The following is an 18,888-nucleotide window of genomic DNA, read 5'->3' on the forward strand; positions in this document are numbered from 1 at the left end:
ATGCAGATTTGCGAGGCGACCTGGGAACACCCAGCTATTCAGGACGTAGCTAAGGATACCTCGTTCTCCCCGGTTGCTGCATACCCACGCCGTGCCGAAGCAGATCGTGAGCGCCTCCGTCGTGACTTTTCCACTAGGAACAAAAATTCGTGCCCATCAGGCAGTTCACCAAGAGGCCAGTTCCCATTTTCCTGGAACCAGGCAAGAACATCGAGGGGTTCAGTGTGATCAACATAGAACTTGGAGTTCACGCCCGACACCATTCCGCTAGCATCGTCGGAGTGAAAAAGCCGCCCGCAAAGCTGCGCCTGGCGAACATAATCAATCGGCGACGCCTTTAACACATCAGCGGCATGGTCCCGAGCATAGTCCATCGAAACGTCGGAAAATCTGATGTCTTCATAACTAGTCAGCAACAAGTTCGCCAGAGGAGTCTGGTTCATTACCTCCGACTGCCTTCGCGAGGGCTTTACACGCTGCTGGATGGGAACTCATAATCCCGAGCACTTCATCGTCGTCATCGATCAAGTTCAAGAGAAGAGTAGTTGCGAGACTTTGTTCTCGGTAATTGCTGTGGACCACCAGTTGGGTGACCCAGCATACTCGACGATCCGCATGCTCCCAGCGGCAAGCAAAAGCATTCCCTGCTAGGACGCCATCGATATGGATGGTGACATATGTGTTGTTCGATCCCTCGGGAAGACATTGCACCCGTAGGCGGTCTGCGCTCATCTTGACACGACTCCCTTATGACATTTTAGCAAGATATTGATAGATCAAGGGTAGGAGAATGATTACCAGGACTCCCAGGCCCTTCATTGCCCCAGACGCCGTAGTTCTCGCTGAAAAGTTTTGCAGCGTCCTTCAACATGGCGTCAGTGACTTGTTGGCCATTGAAGTTGCTGACAAGCTTTGCCATAGTCTCTGTTGATGTTTTCCTTCGTTTTCGACGGGGCTCGTCTGCTTCGAAGGTTTTAACGTCGGTAAAATCAGAGAATCGCAAAGACGGGGAGCTCTTTGGCGCCATAGTCGAGCAGATGTTGCTAGTCTTATGGGAGTTGGAACGCCAGGTCGCGAGGTGATCACTGGCAATTCGGATCAGACGTTAAACGCTCAGCCTTTTGGCAGGCGCTTCCATCACGCAGCTACTGGCCCTTTCCTCAGATGAGGGGCAGGCACACGAAAAAATACCCACTTCCTCATCAGCAATTGGTGACCTTCCTGAATGTGGGGCGTGTGCTACCCCTCCAAGGGGGAGAACAAGATTCTGTCTGTCTATTGGTGGTTTCCTAAAATGTGGGCCGCGTGCGATGCTACCCTACCCTGGCTCATGGTATCTCACTGCCTGTCACGGCTCCAACGTGCGTCTACATTACTAACAAGCGTGCAAGCTTCTTATCCAGGTGTGGTTGACGTACGTTCACTCCCAGGGGTCGCTAGGACAATCACAGGCCGACATCACCAGAAACGAAGCATAATTCGATGCAATTGCCACCGTAAGCCCAATGAGGACGTCACAAGGTTGGACCAACTCGACAAGGGAGATACTGCTGGATCATGCAAAGCGACCGATTCGAATCATGACTTGATTACGCGTGCTTCTTCTGCGCGAATGAGCCCCGCTGTCTGGTCGCTGGGCTTCCGAATGCCATCCGCTCAAAGTATAATAAGGCAGCCTTAAGAAGCCCTGTTGATCGCATGATTCGCAATGCAGCAAAGGCTCAAAGCAATACAGTCCATCTCATTATGTCTACCCTGAGAGAATACCGACAAATGTCCGAGACGGAATTGGCGATTTACGGCCGAAAATACTCACAAATTGCTGAAGAGAACCATGAGCGTATAGGGGTTTATATCAAGATTTTCGACACAGTGGTGGTAATTGAGACGAAGGAAGAAATTACGATACCCAAAGCCGATTTTGACCAAACCATGGCGAAGCGCGGACAAAATATAGCACTTCGGCGTGCTCTTCACGGCTAATCCATGAGGAAGCCAACAAGTACAAGGACGATCTGACAGAGAAAGTCAATTCATCACGGTTAAAGGCTTGGGTACTAGATTGACCCGCACCATACGGGTTTCAACACAAGTTCGCAACAACGAAATAAGACAGCAAAGCGAAGGATGTGCGAGCAGTTTTTGGTAGTTCACTATCATGGGTTTTCGACGCGCTTCACAGCTGGCACGTCAGGGAGAGGCACAGGAAAGCGGCAAAGTAACACTGCCGGGAGCCAATACTTGGACAACAAAAGCTCATCAACCAACGACCAACTTCTCTGCCCAGCTAGCCGATTACATATTGAGCATGTTGATAGCTATTGAACGCCAAAGGTGCAGATGTATCCAAAGTCTAAGAATTATAAGAGAGCGACTGGAATTAAGAACAGATGAATAACGAATACTATGACTTGAAAAGGGTTGAGTAATCCATCGCGTCATGCGTCACCATATGCTCCAGATCAGAAGAACGCGGCGTGCATCAAGACGTTCACCAATGAGGAGGAATTAGGCTCAGCTCATGATTTCCTCACATAGCCGAAGTATTGAACTAAGCTTCCGGATCTAGTCAACTGTGCAGAAGACTTCGTCGAGCGTGCGTGGTTTGCTGCCTCTGGATGAATGTAGAGGCGTTTGCCCGTCGCTGGCTCGCAGCTGGCCCGCCAAGGTACTGGACTTGCACAATCCTGCAAGATTCGTGGCTTAGACTGAAGGGACCCCGTTGCATTCCGGTCGACACGGGAATCTTCCGAGCCCCTCCGCAATTTCCCTACTAATGCGAACGAGAAGGGCTGCTCATGTTGCATATGACAAGCATCGCTCTGTCACTCCTCCATGGGTTCTAGCCTTAATTCTTTGTCCGTCTTTCTCGAAATCGTAAGGAGCTCGGCAAGCTCATATTCAATATCTTGTAGAGATGTTCGAAAGACTTTTAGGATGTACCGTAAGCGGTGCTATGGCTTGGCTTTTGCGTAATGCTGCAAATTTTTTGCTTCTACCACGGCGTCACAGAGTAAATACGTACTCTGCCTGACGGTGACGAGCCAAACGCGAGTTTCAGAGAACTATGATTGTCTGAAAGGGCCACCGGGATGAATAGGGTTCTGTACTATCGCTAATAGCACGTTTAATAAAGATATGACAGACCGTTACCTTGCGTTAAAGAGTATCTCGGCCTAGCTGCCATAATAGCCTTGTTTCAGGCAACCAGGCAACCAGGCAACCTCATTACAGACTGCGAACACATATCAGGCAACAGGCCAGCTCATCCCGTCGTCCGCACAACCTTGATATAGAAGCAGCCAGGATAGCGTTCGTATCACAGCATATACATGAGATTATGGACGTTGCCTCGCATTATCACCTCGCATAATCCACTCGCAGGCCATTGAAGTCTGAGAGAAGCCCCTCGGCGGCAGGATCTCAAGCCGACTCAGGCATGCCGAGCCTTACTTGTGGCGCGGCAAACACAAAGCGACTCAGGCCAGGCTGTAGGATCTCTAGCATGGGGTGAGGTGATGTCAGTTTCTGTTTTCGGTCATGGGTGGGAAACTCTGCAACAGCGGAGCACTATAGAAAGTCCACGCTTCTCCTCGCACTCGTGTCTCGTGCTGGCGTGAAATAACTCAACACATTCATCATGGCGTCAGAGCATGACTCCCACCAATTCCTGACATTGCTCTTAGTTCAGACATTAAGTAGTCATGCAACTGCCATCTTCAAACAAGCAGTCGCAATACTAGCTGAGGTCATCTGGAATGCGGTCGTTGTTTCTCAATCGGTTAGCAATGACGACTCCTTTTACCCGGCGGTACTGCGATGGACAAGCACTTGCAAAGGGCTCTCGAAGAGACACCAAATAGTGGGTCTGGACGAGGCGCCATGGCTGAGCCATTTACGAATGGGAGATATCGAGGGTCCTGCTGACAAGCCACTGTTCTTCACTCCAAGTCCCGGCAGATGTTATTTCTTCTTGAGGAGCAAATTCTTCTGGGTAAATCGGCAAATCACGCGGACAATGCCGGGAGGGCGAAGAGAAACGATTACGATCAAAAGTTTCGGGCGAGATCCGACAGCCATCAAAGAACTTTTGAGGTCGATCAAAGCAGACTACTTCGAACAAAAGCCTGGCAAGGTAGCGTCATACGAAGCTTCGGGCGATCAGGAGCCCAAGTGGGAGTTGGTCACATCGCAGTCACGCGATATGTCTACCATTGCTATGGACCAAGAGCAGAAACTGGCCGTAGTGAAGGACTTGAAAGACTTCCTGGAGCCGACTCAGTTCAAGTACTACTCTGAGCGAAGTATTCCGTTTCGTCGCGGGTATCTGTTCCATGGGCCCCCAGGGACTGGGAAGACATCTTTCTGCGTGGCCTTGGCCACTGAGTTTCAACTTGATATCTATATCATAAGCGTTGGTACGGTAGACGACAAATCTCTTGGTAAGCTGTTCCGACAGCTTCCGATGAGATGCATTGTATTGCTTGAGGATATCGAAACTCCTCAGAGTACACACAAACGCCCGCAGCCCCCTGAGCGACGTCAGGAACTACAACGAACGCATCAGATCACCGACCTCACACGCTCGGGCCTTCTTAACATACTCGATGGCGCTGGGGCCCGACAGGGACGTGTTTTGATCATGTCGACCAACCATCGCAGCGAACTTGACCCCGCTATCACCAGACCCGGGAGAGTGGATATGGAGGTCGCGTTTGCGTTGGCGAACCAGGAAACCGCGAGACAACTCTTTCGTTCCTTGATCCTCACAGGCTCTTCCATCACAGAAGAGTCCGCAAATACCAAGACCGCCGACACGAGTCGTGACTTCGCAGCAGAATTTGCAGAGAACATATCCGAGGGCGTAGTCTCTCAGGCAGAGTTGCAGGGGTATCTGGTACGGAGGAGGCGTGATCCGCAGGCTGCTGTAGATGAAGTTTCTGCATGGTTCAAAGAGAGAAAAGTGGTCTACTGATAGATTGAAAATGATTCAAGAGGACGCAAGCCCTCTGGTTCTTTGATGGGTCTGGCGAAGCAGTGTTTTGGGATTGAGGTTATGTGTTCATGGAAGTAGCCGTGAATGCGGAAGTGGTTGAGACGGCAAAATCTATGGACGAACGAAAACATGTATTAACAGCTCAGCGTATATTCGGCAACACCAACGATGTGTCCATTGGACAACCTTGATGTTTCGTTAGGCATAATTGGAGGATATGGCCGACATCAGATCGACGCTCGCCTTCGTAGCTCTAAGAGAGTGCACTCGAGTGAAGACGGCCCTAAGTCGGTCAAGAACTGAAGCAATCGGGCGATCCTTCGCGTCTGTGAGATATTGATATCTTGGAAACATCGTTGGAGTGGCCGTGTTTCTTATTTGAGGCCCATACTGCACGTTCAAGCAACTCAATGTTGCTTTTCGCCATCACAGTGACTAGCTTTTCCAATTCAACTACGCGCAGTTCGAGCTCGGATATTCTGCGACACCAAGCCGGCGAGGGCTCTACTGACCAGTATCGTGTCTCCCTTTACTCCGTCAGTGTCATCAACCAATCCGGCCGGGAATGGGCTATACCTATTCTGACTTCCCAGCCTCTGTGAGAACGTTTCGCTGGGGGGCTGGAGACGAGCTTTCTTCTGAATCTTCGATGCCATCAATCGGCTCGATGAAGCCACTCGTGTCATTTCCTTTCGTCTTACGACTCGAGGAGAATCAGTGTGGGCGGTAGGCAGCATGCTATGGGCTTTATCCTCAACCGTCGGTAGGCCGCCTGATGTATTGTATGCCGTATACATGTTGCTGTTGTGGACGATGCCTTGAGGTCCTTGAGAACCACTGAAACCGTCTCCGACGTTCACTTGGAGATTTCTCTCTGGCTTTACTATACCAATGGGGCGCCCCGACAAAACTGCAGGTGTGAGTATTCTATCGAGAAGCGTCAACGCCACTCTGACGTACCTGGCTCCATTTCGTGGTTGAGGATCACTGTGAAATCGGCACACATTGCGTTTCGTGACTCGATTGATGCTGCCCTACTACGGAGGGTCGATTGCGTCGTTTGGGCGGCTGTGCGAGTAATAAATGATCTCTGAAAATTTGAATCCGAAAGCTTTCTCTTTAAACGCGATGAGAGGATGAAGCTATGGCGACTTGGATGGAGGGAGATCTTTCTTGTGCGCTAAATACTTCCTTTCGGGCTCGTGGACATGACATTGGTGTCGAAGAAATCAATGTAGCAGAGAAATTATGAGGACTCCACTCACTGCATTGGTCAGATCGGGAGAGTTCTGAAACTGGTGCCCAGAAACCAAACCGTTGACTCTCCACTGACAATCCGCCAGTAAACAGAACTGCGTGGCTGCCGCGCGCATGGTGTTCACTCAGCGCAGCGCAGTAGAAAACCAACAGCTCTTCGCCCAATAGAATCGCGGTATTCGTTGCCTCCCGGAGTTACTGTTCACACTCGAAGTGGCTGCCTGGGTTCATTATGGTGGCGCCTGAAGACGCCGGAGAGCTTCGACCTTTCGACGGTCAAGGCATGCTCGCCCTTGATGGCTAGGGATGATTCTTCGAACACCTCCATTTCCCCACCCTACACGGACCTGACTGCCCAATGCAGACGAGGCACGCCCAGCCAAGATGCTCATATCTCCGCATGGGGGCCCCAGCGCGCTGGTACACGGCCGAGGGATGGCTTTCACACGACTCGAAGAGGTACACAGACGAGACTCTGTTGGCGAGAAGGCGTTGTGTGTGGCCCATGCCCCTGCACCATGCGGCGACAAGGATGGAGAGAGCACACCCACAGGATCTCTCGCAGTGAATCGAAGAGCAGGGGTGTAGGCACGCCTCCCCGGTCCGAATGCCTGCCAGCCACGAACATGGGTACATTACCCAGTAAAAGGGGGCGTGTCTGGCTTTCTTCCTGAGCAAGCATTGGCTTTGTTCCCACGTCCCACTAGATCTTCAGCCTCCGTAAATGGTGGGCAATGGAGCGACCAATCACAATGACCCTGCGAACGGCCACAGCCCGTCGGTGGATGCGCCAATACGACCTCATGCCCTTGTTCAGATACCAGGCGCAAACAAAACAACGATCTGCCAGTTGCTTCTCGTTTTGACCGGTGTGAGCACTCAAGCACAGCGGTCAATGGAATGATGTTTACCATGTCCACGTCGACTGCTGCAGCCTCGTCGCCACAGGGCAGCTGCGGTTGAGAAGTTGGTCCTTCGTCCGGGTACCTGCGGTTCGCATAGATACACCCTGTAGCGCAATGACTCGGCTATTGAACGGTCTCGCTGGGCGTTTGGTCACAGTCCTGAGCCCACTTCAGCTGCAGGTGTCTTGATCGCCTCCTTCGAGCAGAGTTACCGTTAAGTCTGCAAGATTGTGTTACGGAAGCGCCACCTCTGATAGAAGCTGGCATCTTCTTCCAACGGCCAGGACGACAGCACATCGAGGTTTCGCTGCGCATCGCAATAACCCATCGTCAGTGCCGTTATTAACTCGACTTCGCTGTAGTCAAAACAGGCGTAGCCGTTGTTGGTGGACCCAATCATCAGACGGCTGGTAGCCACGCAACTACGAAGTGCACGCTAACCTTATCGAACGTGGCAGGCAGGCCCAGGCGGCCGTGTCAGGGCGTCCGCTTGTTGCAGCCCTCCGACTGGGGTGCTGCACACGGATTCAGATCCGTTCATCCCGTAGCGTTCCTTCAGGGAGCGGGTGTCTGTGTAGTGTACATGCACCATGCTCGGTGATGCAGGGGTTTTCGCCGGCCGCCACTTCTGCGGGCTAACCAGCGCACGCCCCGACCCTGGCGCTGTCTGCGAACGAAGGAGAACAGAGGGCATGTAGCACACGCCCCAATTGCCCTCGTGTAACGCACCCCTTCACCCAGACGCAGGGACCAGGTTCCGGCCGCGGCGCTGGCCCGGCTTCCGCACCACCGGCGTGGGGCCGTCTTGCCCCGCCGCGCCAGGAAAGTCCTGGGACGTCATACTCACCGGAGTGTGGGTCGCGCGCCGAAAGCGCAGGCCATCACTCCGTAGGTCCCCGACGTATCTCCTGGCATTGTCTTTCTTACGAGCCCGCCACTGTTATTAGTATTGAGCGTACGGCCTTCAGGATGTAATTTGCATTGTATCGAGTAGCACACGCTCCTTCTTTTGATGCCATGTCTGCCTCCCCCTACATCAGGCAGGCGGGAAACTGGCAAGAGCGCCTTGAAGGTACGAGAGTTTTCTCTGTCCCGCGCCGCCGGGTCTGAACAACAAACAGATGCCTGCCAAAGAGCCAACATCATGCCACCTGTGTTCCAAATCGTCTCCGATCGGCGAGGTAAGCATACGGCGCTGGCTATTTGAGCGGTCCTGACTCTTTCGCAGGAAGACGCACGGCTTGGTCTAGCCGGGTGACCGTCCACGGTCGCACGCTCTCGGCTCGGTTTTGGTACGACGGAAAAAACTTAAACAATGCAAAGGAGGACGCCGCAGAAATGGCTCTGAACTACCTCACAGGTTCCGATCCTGGCAAGTCGACTACGACTCAGTCGTCGTGACACAAACTCGAGAGGACACTGCACTCGAAGCATTGCACTCGAAGAATCATCAGCGCAAGATCGGAGCCGGATCGAGATAGCACACCTATGAAATGAGACCGTTCAAGGTTTATACTACTCTTTAAGGTGACTAGGCAATCCAATTGCTTTCCTACCTTCAGTTCCATCCAACTCAACCGGTCTTCACACACTTGCATAGCCTACATTCTTTTCACGTGCTCGGCAATTGCGTTCTTCTGAAGTGACCCTGGCCTGATCTGGGAGTGAGCGATGTTTCTTTCAACCGTGGCCGACAACGTCGATTCGCATGAGCCGATTCAGCTCAGCATCTTAGTTAATACATTGAATGCCACGAAAGGTGGCGGAAGAGTTTGAGAAACAAAGTTTATGGCAAGATGCCAATTTGAAAAACGTACACTTTCTTTGGATGCCTATCTCATCTTGTAGGCTTGTACCGTTTGCAAACCGGCCAGAACACCCACCAACTCCACGACTACTGAGATCAAATAGTACCAATTGAATCCCTCGATTCATTCGCCTTAACCACTAGTAACTCGTTCCCCATACGCGCCGGCTCCTAGTAGCCCAGTTAGCTGAAGAGGTTCCCACAATGAAAGTGCTGCAACCCTTCTGGCTCACCAACGGCAACCCCCTGCAGGGGATTTGTATTGTGGTCGCGTGGACATGCAGTCTCAGGCACTCTGTACTCCAGGAGTCCCATTTCATGAATACTTGGAAGGTGGTGCTGGTGCTGTGCAGAAACGCGTGTACAAGTGGAACTCGGCTGCTCGCGAATTCCATAGGTATTACTGGAGGTGGTTCTTTGACCGCTCCTCTGAATGTCCTCCTGGTATATCGAGAGGTCAAATTGAGCGATCGCATTTTCAGAACCCCACGCAGAGGCGTCTATGAAACTGGAGTTGATGAGTGTTTTCTGCAAGGCGACATCGATCGGGGTCGAGCTAGACTTTTCCAGGCAAGTTTGGGTTAGTATGTGCCAGCTGCTGGGAATGGTGATATATGGTGTCTGGTACCTCGTGAATATGCTTAATATCGACTGGAAGATCGGGATGAAAAGTCTTCACATGGCGCTTGACACTTCTTCTAAAAGTGGAGCGGAATTCACAGTATTTGCATCTATATGGACGCACCTCGGTATGGATGGGTTCATGGGATCGTAAATCACCTTTTCGTCTGAAGCATTTATGACATGTTTCGCATTCGAAGGGACGCTTTCCAGTGTGAATTTCTTCATGAGATCGTAAATCATCTCTTTGCTTGAAGCGTTTGTGACATATTCCGCATGCAAAGGGACGCTCTCCGGTGTGGTTTTGGATATGACGAGTGTGATCAATTCGTCTTTTGGAGCGATGGCCACAGGTTTCGCATTCGAATCGGAGCTCTCTGGCGTGGTGGGGGACGTGGAAAATGAGATCAGGCATGGAGACTATGTTTGTGGTGTCTTCCCCCACCTGGCTTCTTCGTTGACTTCTAAACACACGATCATTAGAATTTTGCAGTTGATTATGGAGAAAATTGGGTCTGCAGCGAGGCAAGCTTAACTCGTTAAAGAGCCGTTGCTAAGACGAGCGGTGAACTGGTCACAGTGGCGAACAGATCAATGGATGCAAATAATCGCTCAACGGGTCGCGGCTAGAGACGTGGGATTCTTGCCATCGAGTACGACGGATTCCTTCACACGCTCGTACCGATGCGTTCCTGGGCTTAGGAAATGTGCGGCGGCTTTTTGGGAACAGCAAAGAACGAGACTTCAGAGTCGACCGTAACTTCCGAAGCACCAGAATTTATGATGAATTGTGCTCAGTTGGGTTACTCCGAGGTTGGAAAGCTTGCTAGCCGGAGTTCAGCGGCTTTCGTCGACGAGAAGGTGGCCTGACACCCCCAGCGCTGGCACCTCTGCCAGTTGGAGGCACCGACCTTTTCGTCCAAGCCCTGCAGTGGTTGAACTTCTCTAATTGACCCCTGCATTGGAGATTGGAGTGTTCAGCTTTCTTTTGGGTGCATAAGGTACCATGTCATCTCATACCTTGATTTGGCTGCTGTTAAACAATGCTGTAGCGCCATCAAGAAATCTCACACCCTCGCCCTTGTCAGGGGCTGCCAGAATGAAGCAGTCATGGCCCAGGCTACAACCGGGCCGCCGAGTCGCGCCCGCCAGATCAGGGAGGTCTGCTTGCTTTGCCGGCCACACCGCACCTCCTGTCTTCTCTCAGTCTAGGACGGAACTTGGTAAGCGGGGCACCTTCAATTTCCCCCACTGAACTGCCTGTCGCCAAGGAACCAAGCAAATCGAAGCAGAGACACTCAGCCAAGAAGCCGAAAGCTTTCAAGACGACATTCCCAGCTGCAGAGCTCCAACCCGGTATGAATCGCTCAACAAATAGCCTGAGGCATCCGAGAGCTTCGGACTCAATTACTACACCTCTCTCGGGACACCCAAAGCTCCTCAGTATTCCTTCAAGTCGACGCAGAACATCCAGACCCTCATCCAAAGCCAGACACCCAACTCTACCAATAGATAACGTGATTCCTTCGACTTCTTCCAGGCCATGTGCCTTACCCTACAGAAGTGGGAACTCAAACAAGTCGACATGAGACCCATACATAGCGAAGACTACGGGGGCAATCAGGACTACCTGCCGTGAGGAACGAGGACACAGGCCTCCAGAGTACCTTGCTGGCTTGATATGAGCGGTTTTTGTGGACTGACGACGCTTTGGCTTATGGAAGTCCGGGCCAAATCTTCAACATTGACATTGTAGAGGTTCTTCAGAACGTGTAAATTCTTCTACTATCCGATTGTTGCGCCTTACCTCTCGTGCAACAGAGTAGGCTAACTCTAGTGCAACGGGCCATATTCGCCTGGAGGTTGAAAGGAAGTCACGGAAGATAGGTTTCTCTATCTAGGGAAGCACACCCCATTTAACACACAAAAGCTATCAATCAAAGCTGCGGCCGCCCGCCTGTCTGATCCCCGAGTCTCTGCCGGTGACTATGTGAATCTCGATGTCGAACGACGGTCTCAACTCCGGCGACATCTGTATCGCTAGTCGTATGTGCTCATCCACCTTTCTCTTCATGTGTTCGAATTGTTTTTCTCTCCCACGCTTGACTTCGAATTCTAGAATGGCGCCATGGCCACGCACATCGAAATGCCACGACTCAATTCGGAACTCCTTGAGGCCAGCGAAGTCCTGTTTGCCTGTCGTCCGAGTCCAGCCTTCCTCCAGCACCGTCTTGAGTTCGATCTCCAATTCAGAAAGGGTTTTGAAAGCAAGGTGACCCCTGGGGGTCCACGGTATCCTGAGGTGCACTGGGTACTGTAAGGCAACGCCATAGCTGAACTCAACCTCAGGTACGAGTTGGTTGATATTGCTCACGTTGGACAGAGCCGGTGTTCCCTTGACGCCGAGCTTCGACCCATGCGAGGCAGGCAAGATTGGATCATGCCTCGTACCCGCCTGTTCTTCTACTGTCGACTCTGGTAGACTGGTCCCGGCAGTCTCCCTTGTCGAGCCCGTCTCTGCCAAACCTTCGTTTGTGTGCACGAAGTTGGTACTGTCATCTCTGGCTGGCAACTGATCTTGGGTGGTTTGTTCCTCGGCCCCTAAACCTGGCAAATATTCGCGATTGTCGGAACTCCCGGCTTCGACTACAAAGGTAGAATTGGTTGGGGATCGAGTTTCAGTGTTCGTTGGTCGGGCGTCGCTTGCCGTTTCGTCATGACCACCCATTTGAGCCGACGAGCTTCGGATTGAACTCTCGTTGACCACAATGCTCTCTTGCTCATAGTCGATATTGGTTCTGTTGTCTGAGAACAGCCCGCAGCCCAGGTGCGTTGTGAGGCGGGGGTGACGGCGCGCTGTGCATGCAGAGTCAAGAGCAGTCATTGCACAGCGCTTCATAGGCTTTTGTATCAAATCTTTCTGACCTGGCTGATGAGAAGTTGCTTCAGTGCTTGTAGCCGCAACGTATATGGTCTCAAAAGGCCCCCTCTCAATACGAGTCGGGCAGTCTTCAACTCTACGGCCTAAGGAGTCTGGACTCCGATGGCTGTAGTCTTCATCTTGAAGGTCTTCGCAGTATCCCATGTTCTTCGTTCTCTTATCTCGCAATTTGGAGGTTTTTTCCGCCCCGTAACTCTGGCGACAAAATACTTTGAAGACTAAGTCTTCAATCCTAGACACAAGAACATTGACTCCGAATCAGTGATACTGGACACAAGGTAACTCACTCATTTTGGTCTTTCGGGTATCGCAGTCTGTTGCTTTGAGACGGGTCCTCGTCGCAGGGCCAAAGCTGCTCTCCGTGCTTGTCTAGAAAGACCCCGGCCATACTATGCAGCTCCTCCTGGTGTTCTGATAAATGCCATTTGGTGAAGTCTTCAAGATTCAGACCTTTGGCAGATAAAGCCTTGTCTCGAAATTCTGCCAACACTGTCTTAATCTTAGCCCGTCCTCTGTTACTAGTGTATCCGAGCTCTCTGTGTAACTCCGTGATGCTTCGAATGTTCCAGGGTTTCTGGAAGCGAGCAGACATGGAGAACTCTATGATTTGCGCGAAGTGTTGTGGTTGGTGTGTAGAACGAGAAATGGAGAGAGAAAGATTGAGGTGAAGGAAGTTGATAAGCCAGTCGTGCGAGACTGATGCTCTAAATACTTGGGGCCCATGACTGCTCCTGATGACAAGAGCCCCTCGTTAAGTGACCGGGGTTCTCTGAGAGACTCAGTACTGGAGACAAGGAGACGTCATGCGACGTGCTGTAGTCTCCCTAGTAGTGCAGCCACTCAAGACGTGAAGAACAGAGGCTCGAGACTGCGCACCATGACTCACTCCAACAAATACTTCCGGCAACCACAAGTCGGTCACGCCTCCTACGCCAAGGAGCGCTCTGCGCGGTCGTCTTGTTGTCGAAACGTGTCCAAACTACAATCGTGTGGCTATCTTCTTACGAAATTATTGCGATGCCGGCTTCTTACGCTTCAACACCAGTAAGACTTTGAGAAAGGATTAATGATAAAGCAACATAGATCGTCACTTAGGAGCATAGCATAGACTTACGGAACAGAATATGGGCTAGATGTGTTCGAGTTATTGTGTTCGTGGACGAATTCGGTATAAATAAGAGTATCGGTACACCATGTTGTGATCAAGCTCCTCAAAGGAAGCGACTATGTTGAATAAAGCGGTTCTAGTGCGGTTGGAGATATTAGAGCTAGCCGCCGTAGACTCAAGATAGGATGACATACTTGGTTTCTAAAGGATCGATAAATGCCAAGTCGTTGAGGATTCCACCCATCGGTGTCTCACATCTTCTAGCATGCCCTGCTCAATGGAAAGAGTGAGCAACGTCGATCTCGTGATAAGCTCGAGATACCGGCTTCTATCAGTCGTCACGTCGTATGCCAGCTCGAAAATTCATCTTGAGTTAGGCTTCCTCCTTTCGAGCAACGTCATTTGTAGCACAGCATGACAGCGTCGTCCCTAAGCCCATTGGAGCTGAGGAGAAGTGGATGGACGGGAGGGCGGGATGCCTGGATAGACGAAATCTGGTGACGTTTTATCCGACGCTGTCACACGTATGAAATGTGGTCATGGATGATCACGGGGACAAGACCAGCAGATTCTGATCCCGAGTTCTGCCGCTTACGCTTGCGACCCTGTTGCTCCTGGGCCTACGGTTGTTGGAAATTGCAGGAATAAAAAAAACGATCCTCGGTAGTTTAGCTGAACGTGCCATACTTATTTCAACACAGTGTACGATCTCATATAACATTACGTGTTTGCTAGCACTTCTGGATCCTTCCGTGCATCGTCAAGAACCTGCCTCATGGAGGAATATAGCCCAGGCTCTGAACTGTTCCATTTACGCCCACTAGGGAATACTTCCCTTCGTAGCTTCTTGACCCAGGGTACTAGTGGCTGGTATTGTGCAGTGAAGCTCTCCGTAATCTTTTGCTGAAAGTATTGCTCGTCAGCAACTACACCCATCTTGAGCTCAGCCAACGTGTCATCGCTCTCGTAGTTCCACCTATCAAACCCGGTCGGGCCAACATCTTTGCCATCTGCATCATAATGAATGCATATCCAGAAAAGCACCCAGAAAAACGACTCCAGGTCGTGCATGAACGAATGCTGCTCGCCGAGCAGCGCCCCGATTGCCATAAACGCCCGCGTACCAGTCTTTCCCTTGGCATCAGAGGACCCTTCTCTTGGCTCTCGAATGGCCAGGTCAAGATCAATCAAGAAGGCAGGCCAGGATGGGTTGCGACTATCCTCATTGATCATGAGATTGTTGATGGATATGTCTCTATGGAGAATGCCTGCCTTGGACAAAGACTCGTGAGCGTCAATGCAGCATACCAGGGCAGCAAGCAATGCTGATCGAGAGCTCGCCTCGTAGATGGGTTTGCCGTAATCCCGGAGAATGATGCGCCGATGAACCCGATTGGGTGGGGTACTTGGCACCTTTGTTGGAGACATGGAGCAGGACCGCTTGCTTGGGGGCAAGGCGAAGTCGATTTGGCTGGAGGGCCGCTTCTTGCTGCTGCCGGGACGGCCCTTCCGCGGGTCATCTTTTACCATCTTGCTTGGTGGTATCTGTCGTCCCGGCCGGTAATTCGTCGCTGCCGTAACATCAAGACCACGTCGAACGTTGTTCCAGATGTCATCCTCTGTCTCACGGATCCGGACCGTTTCGTGGTGATAATACCGGGCCACATTTACAATGCCTTTGTCCGTCACCTCACGCAGAAGATCGCCTTCCTCATCGCGCTCGGGATATTGCCATGAATCCTTGATGACAAGAAGCGTTTCTGGATGTCCTTTGGGGTGGGCTTTCCAGCAAGTCACAGCGCGGCCAGCCACACAACGCGCCCGAAGGATGACCCCATCAATGACAATCTGCTCGGTAGAACCGTTCCGCTGAATCTTGATAAATCGGTCGTTGTCCGACACCATGACCGTTGGATCAAACCCTAGGCCTTCCTCATCCATCCAAAGAATCCAAGGACCACCGACACAAACTGCAGGCCGTCTTTGTTGATGTCAAACTGCTCTGATGCGAGGGCTCCAAGCCGGTCAAAGGCCCACACCCTCATGAGAGATCCACAGAGCGTGAAGCCCATCACAAAGCGTCGGGTGTCCTGTGCGGCTAGCACTTCCCTCGCATATCTCCCAAGGTCGATCCAAGCTTTGGAGGCGGTGTCGGCAGACGGATTACTCTTCAGTTCTCCGGGTACTAATATTTGCTTCCAGTGGTATGGAGGTCCCTTTAAATCATCGACAAACCCAACATCCAGTCTGCGGTCCGCCGTCGAACCATGCATCGGCGTGTTGGGCTGTATTAAAAGGCTCCGCTGATGTGTCGTATTGGACTTCTGGGCTTTTGCAAGTAGCGCCAGCGTCTTTACGATGTCGGCAAGCCACTCCAACACGCTTTTTTCGTTCGGATCCCGAGGCCATTCCCTCCAGCCATTTTGAAATACAGGCTCGCGGCCATCAAGGCACTGATCGAAAACCTCCTTGGATGCAGCTTCTAGTCCGTCCAATCTTCCAAAATACGCATCTTGGAATCCGGGAAGTCCCACGTACATAGTGCCGAGCTCCTCCTTCAGTATATCGTCAACGTATCGGCGGTGTTCGGATGAGTTCGTGAAACTGCTCGTGCTCTGCAGCCATGGTGTTTGTTGAAGCGAGGAAGCTATCCTTCGGGGGGGTGGCGTGGTTTCTGTAACGGCACTATATGCTTGATCCCAGATGGTGGCATCATCGAGTTTATGAGAGCAAGCCGCTTTCAGAAGTGGTTTGACGCGATTGAAGTCGAAGCTGTCGGAGACTGCGTCCGAGATAAGTCTGAGGAGATCACTTTGTATACTGCCGCAGCCCGATTTCGATGGTAGAGATATTGAAAGGACGTGGCTTTGCAAGGCAACCAGGAGAGGAGGGTCAGGTTCCGAAGATCTGTGAATAATTTAGAGGGGTTAAGCAGCGAGAGCCAGGGCTCGTACCTTCCTGGCCGAGTTGATCTACTGAATCTGTAGAATATGGCGTCTTTTCCCTGGTGCATAGGGACTTGAAAGTACTGCGAACATCATCAAGCCCATTTCCAATGGGATTGCGATTGATCTGTTCTGATAGATCAGTCATGGCGGATGCTAGGTGGTCGGTCAGGTAGTGGGTGGGGATTTGCGGGCTTCTGCATCTTTGGTTGGCGACGCGGCTGTCGGAAACTTGATATTCCGAAGCCAGCAAAAACACTGCCCAATCAACGGCTTAAAGATGAGCCCCTCTTCACGCTAATCTGATTGGAGGGGTTGCTGGAGAGCCCAGACGATAGCGAAATAAACAGTCAGGGGAGCAATGATCAGTGTACCGATTGGGCGTGAAGCCAAGGGCCGTATGAACAAGGTGGTGATCATTGACTTTAGGATAGCATCGATCTTTCGCCCCTCAAGGCGCCCAGGCGAAATAGATTCGGCCAAATGTAGCTCGATATACGGAGCCGATGCCCCCGGCACTGCCAGCTCATCGAGCGGAAGGTCATACAGTGCACAGCAAGAGTGCACGATTGGCCGGGAAGCATACGGATGCCAGCATAGACTGCAGCGCAACTTGGCTAGAGGAACCTGCATCTAAGCGCGCGCGTACGGCACAATATTGCGAAAGGGGAAGCTTGCGGGAGAAAATACGCATAGTGACACAACGCCTGGCCTGCCCGTCACGTTTGCCGTGATGAGTTATATGGCAGTCCAGCGCCATCAACGAAAACTAAGAACAACACCTGTCTGGCTGTTCAATCCTCGCTTGAATCCATCACCGAACTGGGAACCAGCATCTGCCATGACTACGCCTCTACGCGCCGCGCCTACCGACAGCATCTTTGAGCAACGCGACCCTATGGAGCGCTCGCACACGCTCGATCCTGATGGGGACGTGGTGCTTGTCCTCGAAAATGCGAATCCAGCTTTTGCCCTGTGGGATCAATGCACCACCGCCGGGCTTCAGGAACTTAACCTGTGGTACGATTCGCACTACCCGTGCTCGGAGATAAGGCCAAATGGCGAAGCTGACCATTTTGTACAGCCAGCCTGACAGCGCAACGCATCCTGAAACACGCGCTAGAGGCGAGCACGCAAGACTCACACCAGTCTCGTGGAATGTGATTTCGGCATTACATGCAAAACCCAAAGAAGAAGGCAGCTCGAGGAAATTGATCAAGAAGGACAAGAAAAAGAAGAAGAAGCAAAAAGAGTTTGAGTCTCCAACCATCGCGACCATCACCGGCCTCGGAGTAGACGAATTGCCGCTTGCGGAAGATGAAATTAGCCGAAGCTTGAGTGCGGCCGACTCCCCCATTGCAAATAACGGCTCGGTGCACCCGCAAACACCAGAAGCCGAGACTCACCCTCCGATGTCATCGTACGATCAGACCCGGGTTCAGAGCCCAGTTTCTACGGTCTCATGTGTTGAATTCATCGTATCGTCCCGACATCTCACGTTCTCATCACACTACTTCAAGGCCCAACTCTGCGGTCCATGGGCGGAGGCATCGGTGCACTCCCAGGATGGCCGTCGTCATACCCAAATACGGGACTGGGACGCTGACGCTCTCCTCATTTTGTTGCAGATTTTCCATGCCAAAACGGGAGACACTCCCCGTCTTATTGACCTGGAACTGCTGGCCAAGATCGCAGTCCTAGTTGACTACCTCAGCTGTTACAATACTGTTAGATTCTTCTCGACTCTGTGGATCGACGCCCTCAAAGAACAACTGCCGTCGCAGTGCAACCGCGAGCTGCTTCTATGGTTGTTCGTGGCCGTGGTCTTTCGTCGAGACGACATCTTCCAGACCATCACCAAGACAGCCGTCACAGAGAGCAAAGGGCCTCTCCCGACTCTTGGACTACCTTTCCGAGTAGACTTGATCGGTTTGTGTTCCTGCCGCACTGTGTACATACCCCTTCTGATTGTGGCAGATCAAATCGACTTCCGAAGGCAGGATGCCATAGCAGGTATCCTCGGAACACTGGAAACACTGGGCACATCTCTACTTCGCGGCCTCACCGGCTGCGACTTTGGCTGTTCTTCCGCCCTCTTTGGTGCACTGGCAAAGGAGATGGCTAAACACAACCTAATGGACCCTGAACCGTGTGCACCATTCTTAGGCTATAGTATCACCGCGCTTGAGAAAGCGACCAAGGATTTTCAAACTCCTCGGTGGGGTCACTCTGTCTATCATGCATCAAGCTCGCGACCTTGCCAGCTGGTTGACATATGTACCAAATTGCTTGAAGAAGGGCTGGGCGA

The 18,888-nt window shown here is 51.9% G+C and overlaps 8 protein-coding genes across 8 annotated transcripts; 3 read left to right on the forward strand and 5 right to left on the reverse strand.

Annotated features, from left to right (window-relative positions):
- Positions 1 to 38: 38 nt before the first annotated feature.
- Positions 39 to 1,027, reverse strand: BDZ83DRAFT_589325 (uncharacterized protein; the record flags this gene model as incomplete). Its single annotated transcript, XM_060506224.1, has 3 exons — positions 39 to 397; positions 447 to 746; positions 799 to 1,027. 3 exons carry the CDS (start codon positions 1,025 to 1,027, stop codon positions 39 to 41), a joined length of 888 nt encoding a protein of 295 aa, XP_060359721.1.
- Positions 1,028 to 3,901: 2,874 nt separating this feature from the next.
- BDZ83DRAFT_589352 (P-loop containing nucleoside triphosphate hydrolase protein) lies at positions 3,902 to 4,975 on the forward strand (the record flags this gene model as incomplete). The annotated part of the gene is made up of 1 exon (XM_060506228.1): positions 3,902 to 4,975. One exon carries the CDS (start codon positions 3,902 to 3,904, stop codon positions 4,973 to 4,975), a length of 1,074 nt encoding a protein of 357 aa, XP_060359722.1.
- A 156-nt stretch (positions 4,976 to 5,131) lies between these two features.
- BDZ83DRAFT_81447 (uncharacterized protein) lies at positions 5,132 to 6,275 on the reverse strand. The gene is made up of 3 exons (XM_060515939.1): positions 5,957 to 6,275; positions 5,573 to 5,906; positions 5,132 to 5,523 (listed from the first exon to the last, which is right to left on the reverse strand). The coding sequence occupies exons 1-3, from the start codon at positions 6,000 to 6,002 to the stop codon at positions 5,289 to 5,291; spliced, it is 615 nt and encodes a 204-aa protein (XP_060359723.1). The 5' UTR covers positions 6,003 to 6,275; the 3' UTR covers positions 5,132 to 5,288.
- Positions 6,276 to 8,013: 1,738 nt separating this feature from the next.
- Positions 8,014 to 8,732, forward strand: BDZ83DRAFT_81455 (uncharacterized protein). The gene is made up of 3 exons (XM_060515940.1): positions 8,014 to 8,230; positions 8,280 to 8,339; positions 8,387 to 8,732. The coding sequence occupies exons 1-3, from the start codon at positions 8,176 to 8,178 to the stop codon at positions 8,557 to 8,559; spliced, it is 288 nt and encodes a 95-aa protein (XP_060359724.1). The 5' UTR covers positions 8,014 to 8,175; the 3' UTR covers positions 8,560 to 8,732.
- A 448-nt stretch (positions 8,733 to 9,180) lies between these two features.
- On the reverse strand, positions 9,181 to 10,244 carry BDZ83DRAFT_81671 (uncharacterized protein). Its single transcript, XM_060515941.1, has 3 exons — positions 10,123 to 10,244; positions 9,594 to 10,047; positions 9,181 to 9,521 (listed from the first exon to the last, which is right to left on the reverse strand). Exons 2-3 carry the CDS (start codon positions 9,999 to 10,001, stop codon positions 9,444 to 9,446), a joined length of 486 nt encoding a protein of 161 aa, XP_060359725.1. The 5' UTR covers positions 10,002 to 10,047; positions 10,123 to 10,244; the 3' UTR covers positions 9,181 to 9,443.
- A 1,103-nt stretch (positions 10,245 to 11,347) lies between these two features.
- On the reverse strand, positions 11,348 to 13,033 carry BDZ83DRAFT_81900 (uncharacterized protein). Its single transcript, XM_060515942.1, has 2 exons — positions 12,815 to 13,033; positions 11,348 to 12,736 (listed from the first exon to the last, which is right to left on the reverse strand). Exons 1-2 carry the CDS (start codon positions 12,816 to 12,818, stop codon positions 11,520 to 11,522), a joined length of 1,221 nt encoding a protein of 406 aa, XP_060359726.1. The 5' UTR covers positions 12,819 to 13,033; the 3' UTR covers positions 11,348 to 11,519.
- A 1,322-nt stretch (positions 13,034 to 14,355) lies between these two features.
- On the reverse strand, positions 14,356 to 16,728 carry BDZ83DRAFT_723416 (uncharacterized protein; the record flags this gene model as incomplete). The annotated part of the gene is made up of 3 exons (XM_060512559.1): positions 14,356 to 15,567; positions 15,594 to 16,542; positions 16,655 to 16,728. 3 exons carry the CDS (start codon positions 16,726 to 16,728, stop codon positions 14,356 to 14,358), a joined length of 2,235 nt encoding a protein of 744 aa, XP_060359727.1.
- A 756-nt stretch (positions 16,729 to 17,484) lies between these two features.
- Positions 17,485 to 18,802, forward strand: BDZ83DRAFT_537710 (uncharacterized protein; the record flags this gene model as incomplete). The annotated part of the gene is made up of 2 exons (XM_060503375.1): positions 17,485 to 17,600; positions 18,025 to 18,802. Coding segments are annotated over 2 exons (894 nt in total), but the record flags the coding sequence as incomplete, so codon positions are not given.
- Between the last annotated feature and the right edge of the window lie 86 nt (positions 18,803 to 18,888).

This window comes from Colletotrichum acutatum, assembly GCF_030867785.1.
Source record: "Colletotrichum acutatum strain CBS 112980 chromosome Unknown BDZ83scaffold_138, whole genome shotgun sequence".
NCBI classification, from domain to species: Eukaryota; Fungi; Ascomycota; class Sordariomycetes; order Glomerellales; family Glomerellaceae; genus Colletotrichum; species Colletotrichum acutatum.

What these genes read in the sequence shown, in the direction of transcription:
- BDZ83DRAFT_81455 (XM_060515940.1), top strand. Translation starts at nt 8,176, where the DNA reads ATGTCTGCCTCCCCCTACATCAGGCAGGCGGGAAACTGGCAAGAGCGC. An exon ending in CTGGCAAGAGCGCCTTGAAG is followed by an intron (nt 8,231 to 8,279) that starts GTACGAGAGTTT and finishes AACAACAAACAG; the next exon opens with ATGCCTGCCAAAGAGCCAAC. An exon ending in AATCGTCTCCGATCGGCGAG is followed by an intron (nt 8,340 to 8,386) that starts GTAAGCATACGG and finishes ACTCTTTCGCAG; the next exon opens with GAAGACGCACGGCTTGGTCT.
- BDZ83DRAFT_81447 (XM_060515939.1), bottom strand. Translation starts at nt 6,002, where the DNA reads ATGTGTGCCGATTTCACAGTGATCCTCAACCACGAAATGGAGCCAG. An exon ending in CAACCACGAAATGGAGCCAG is followed by an intron (nt 5,907 to 5,956) that starts GTACGTCAGAGT and finishes TCACACCTGCAG; the next exon opens with TTTTGTCGGGGCGCCCCATT. An exon ending in AGGCTGGGAAGTCAGAATAG is followed by an intron (nt 5,524 to 5,572) that starts GTATAGCCCATT and finishes GACGGAGTAAAG; the next exon opens with GGAGACACGATACTGGTCAG.
- BDZ83DRAFT_81671 (XM_060515941.1), bottom strand. Translation starts at nt 10,001, where the DNA reads ATGCCTGATCTCATTTTCCACGTCCCCCACCACGCCAGAGAGCTCCGA. An exon ending in ATATTAAGCATATTCACGAG is followed by an intron (nt 9,522 to 9,593) that starts GTACCAGACACC and finishes GGAAAAGTCTAG; the next exon opens with CTCGACCCCGATCGATGTCG.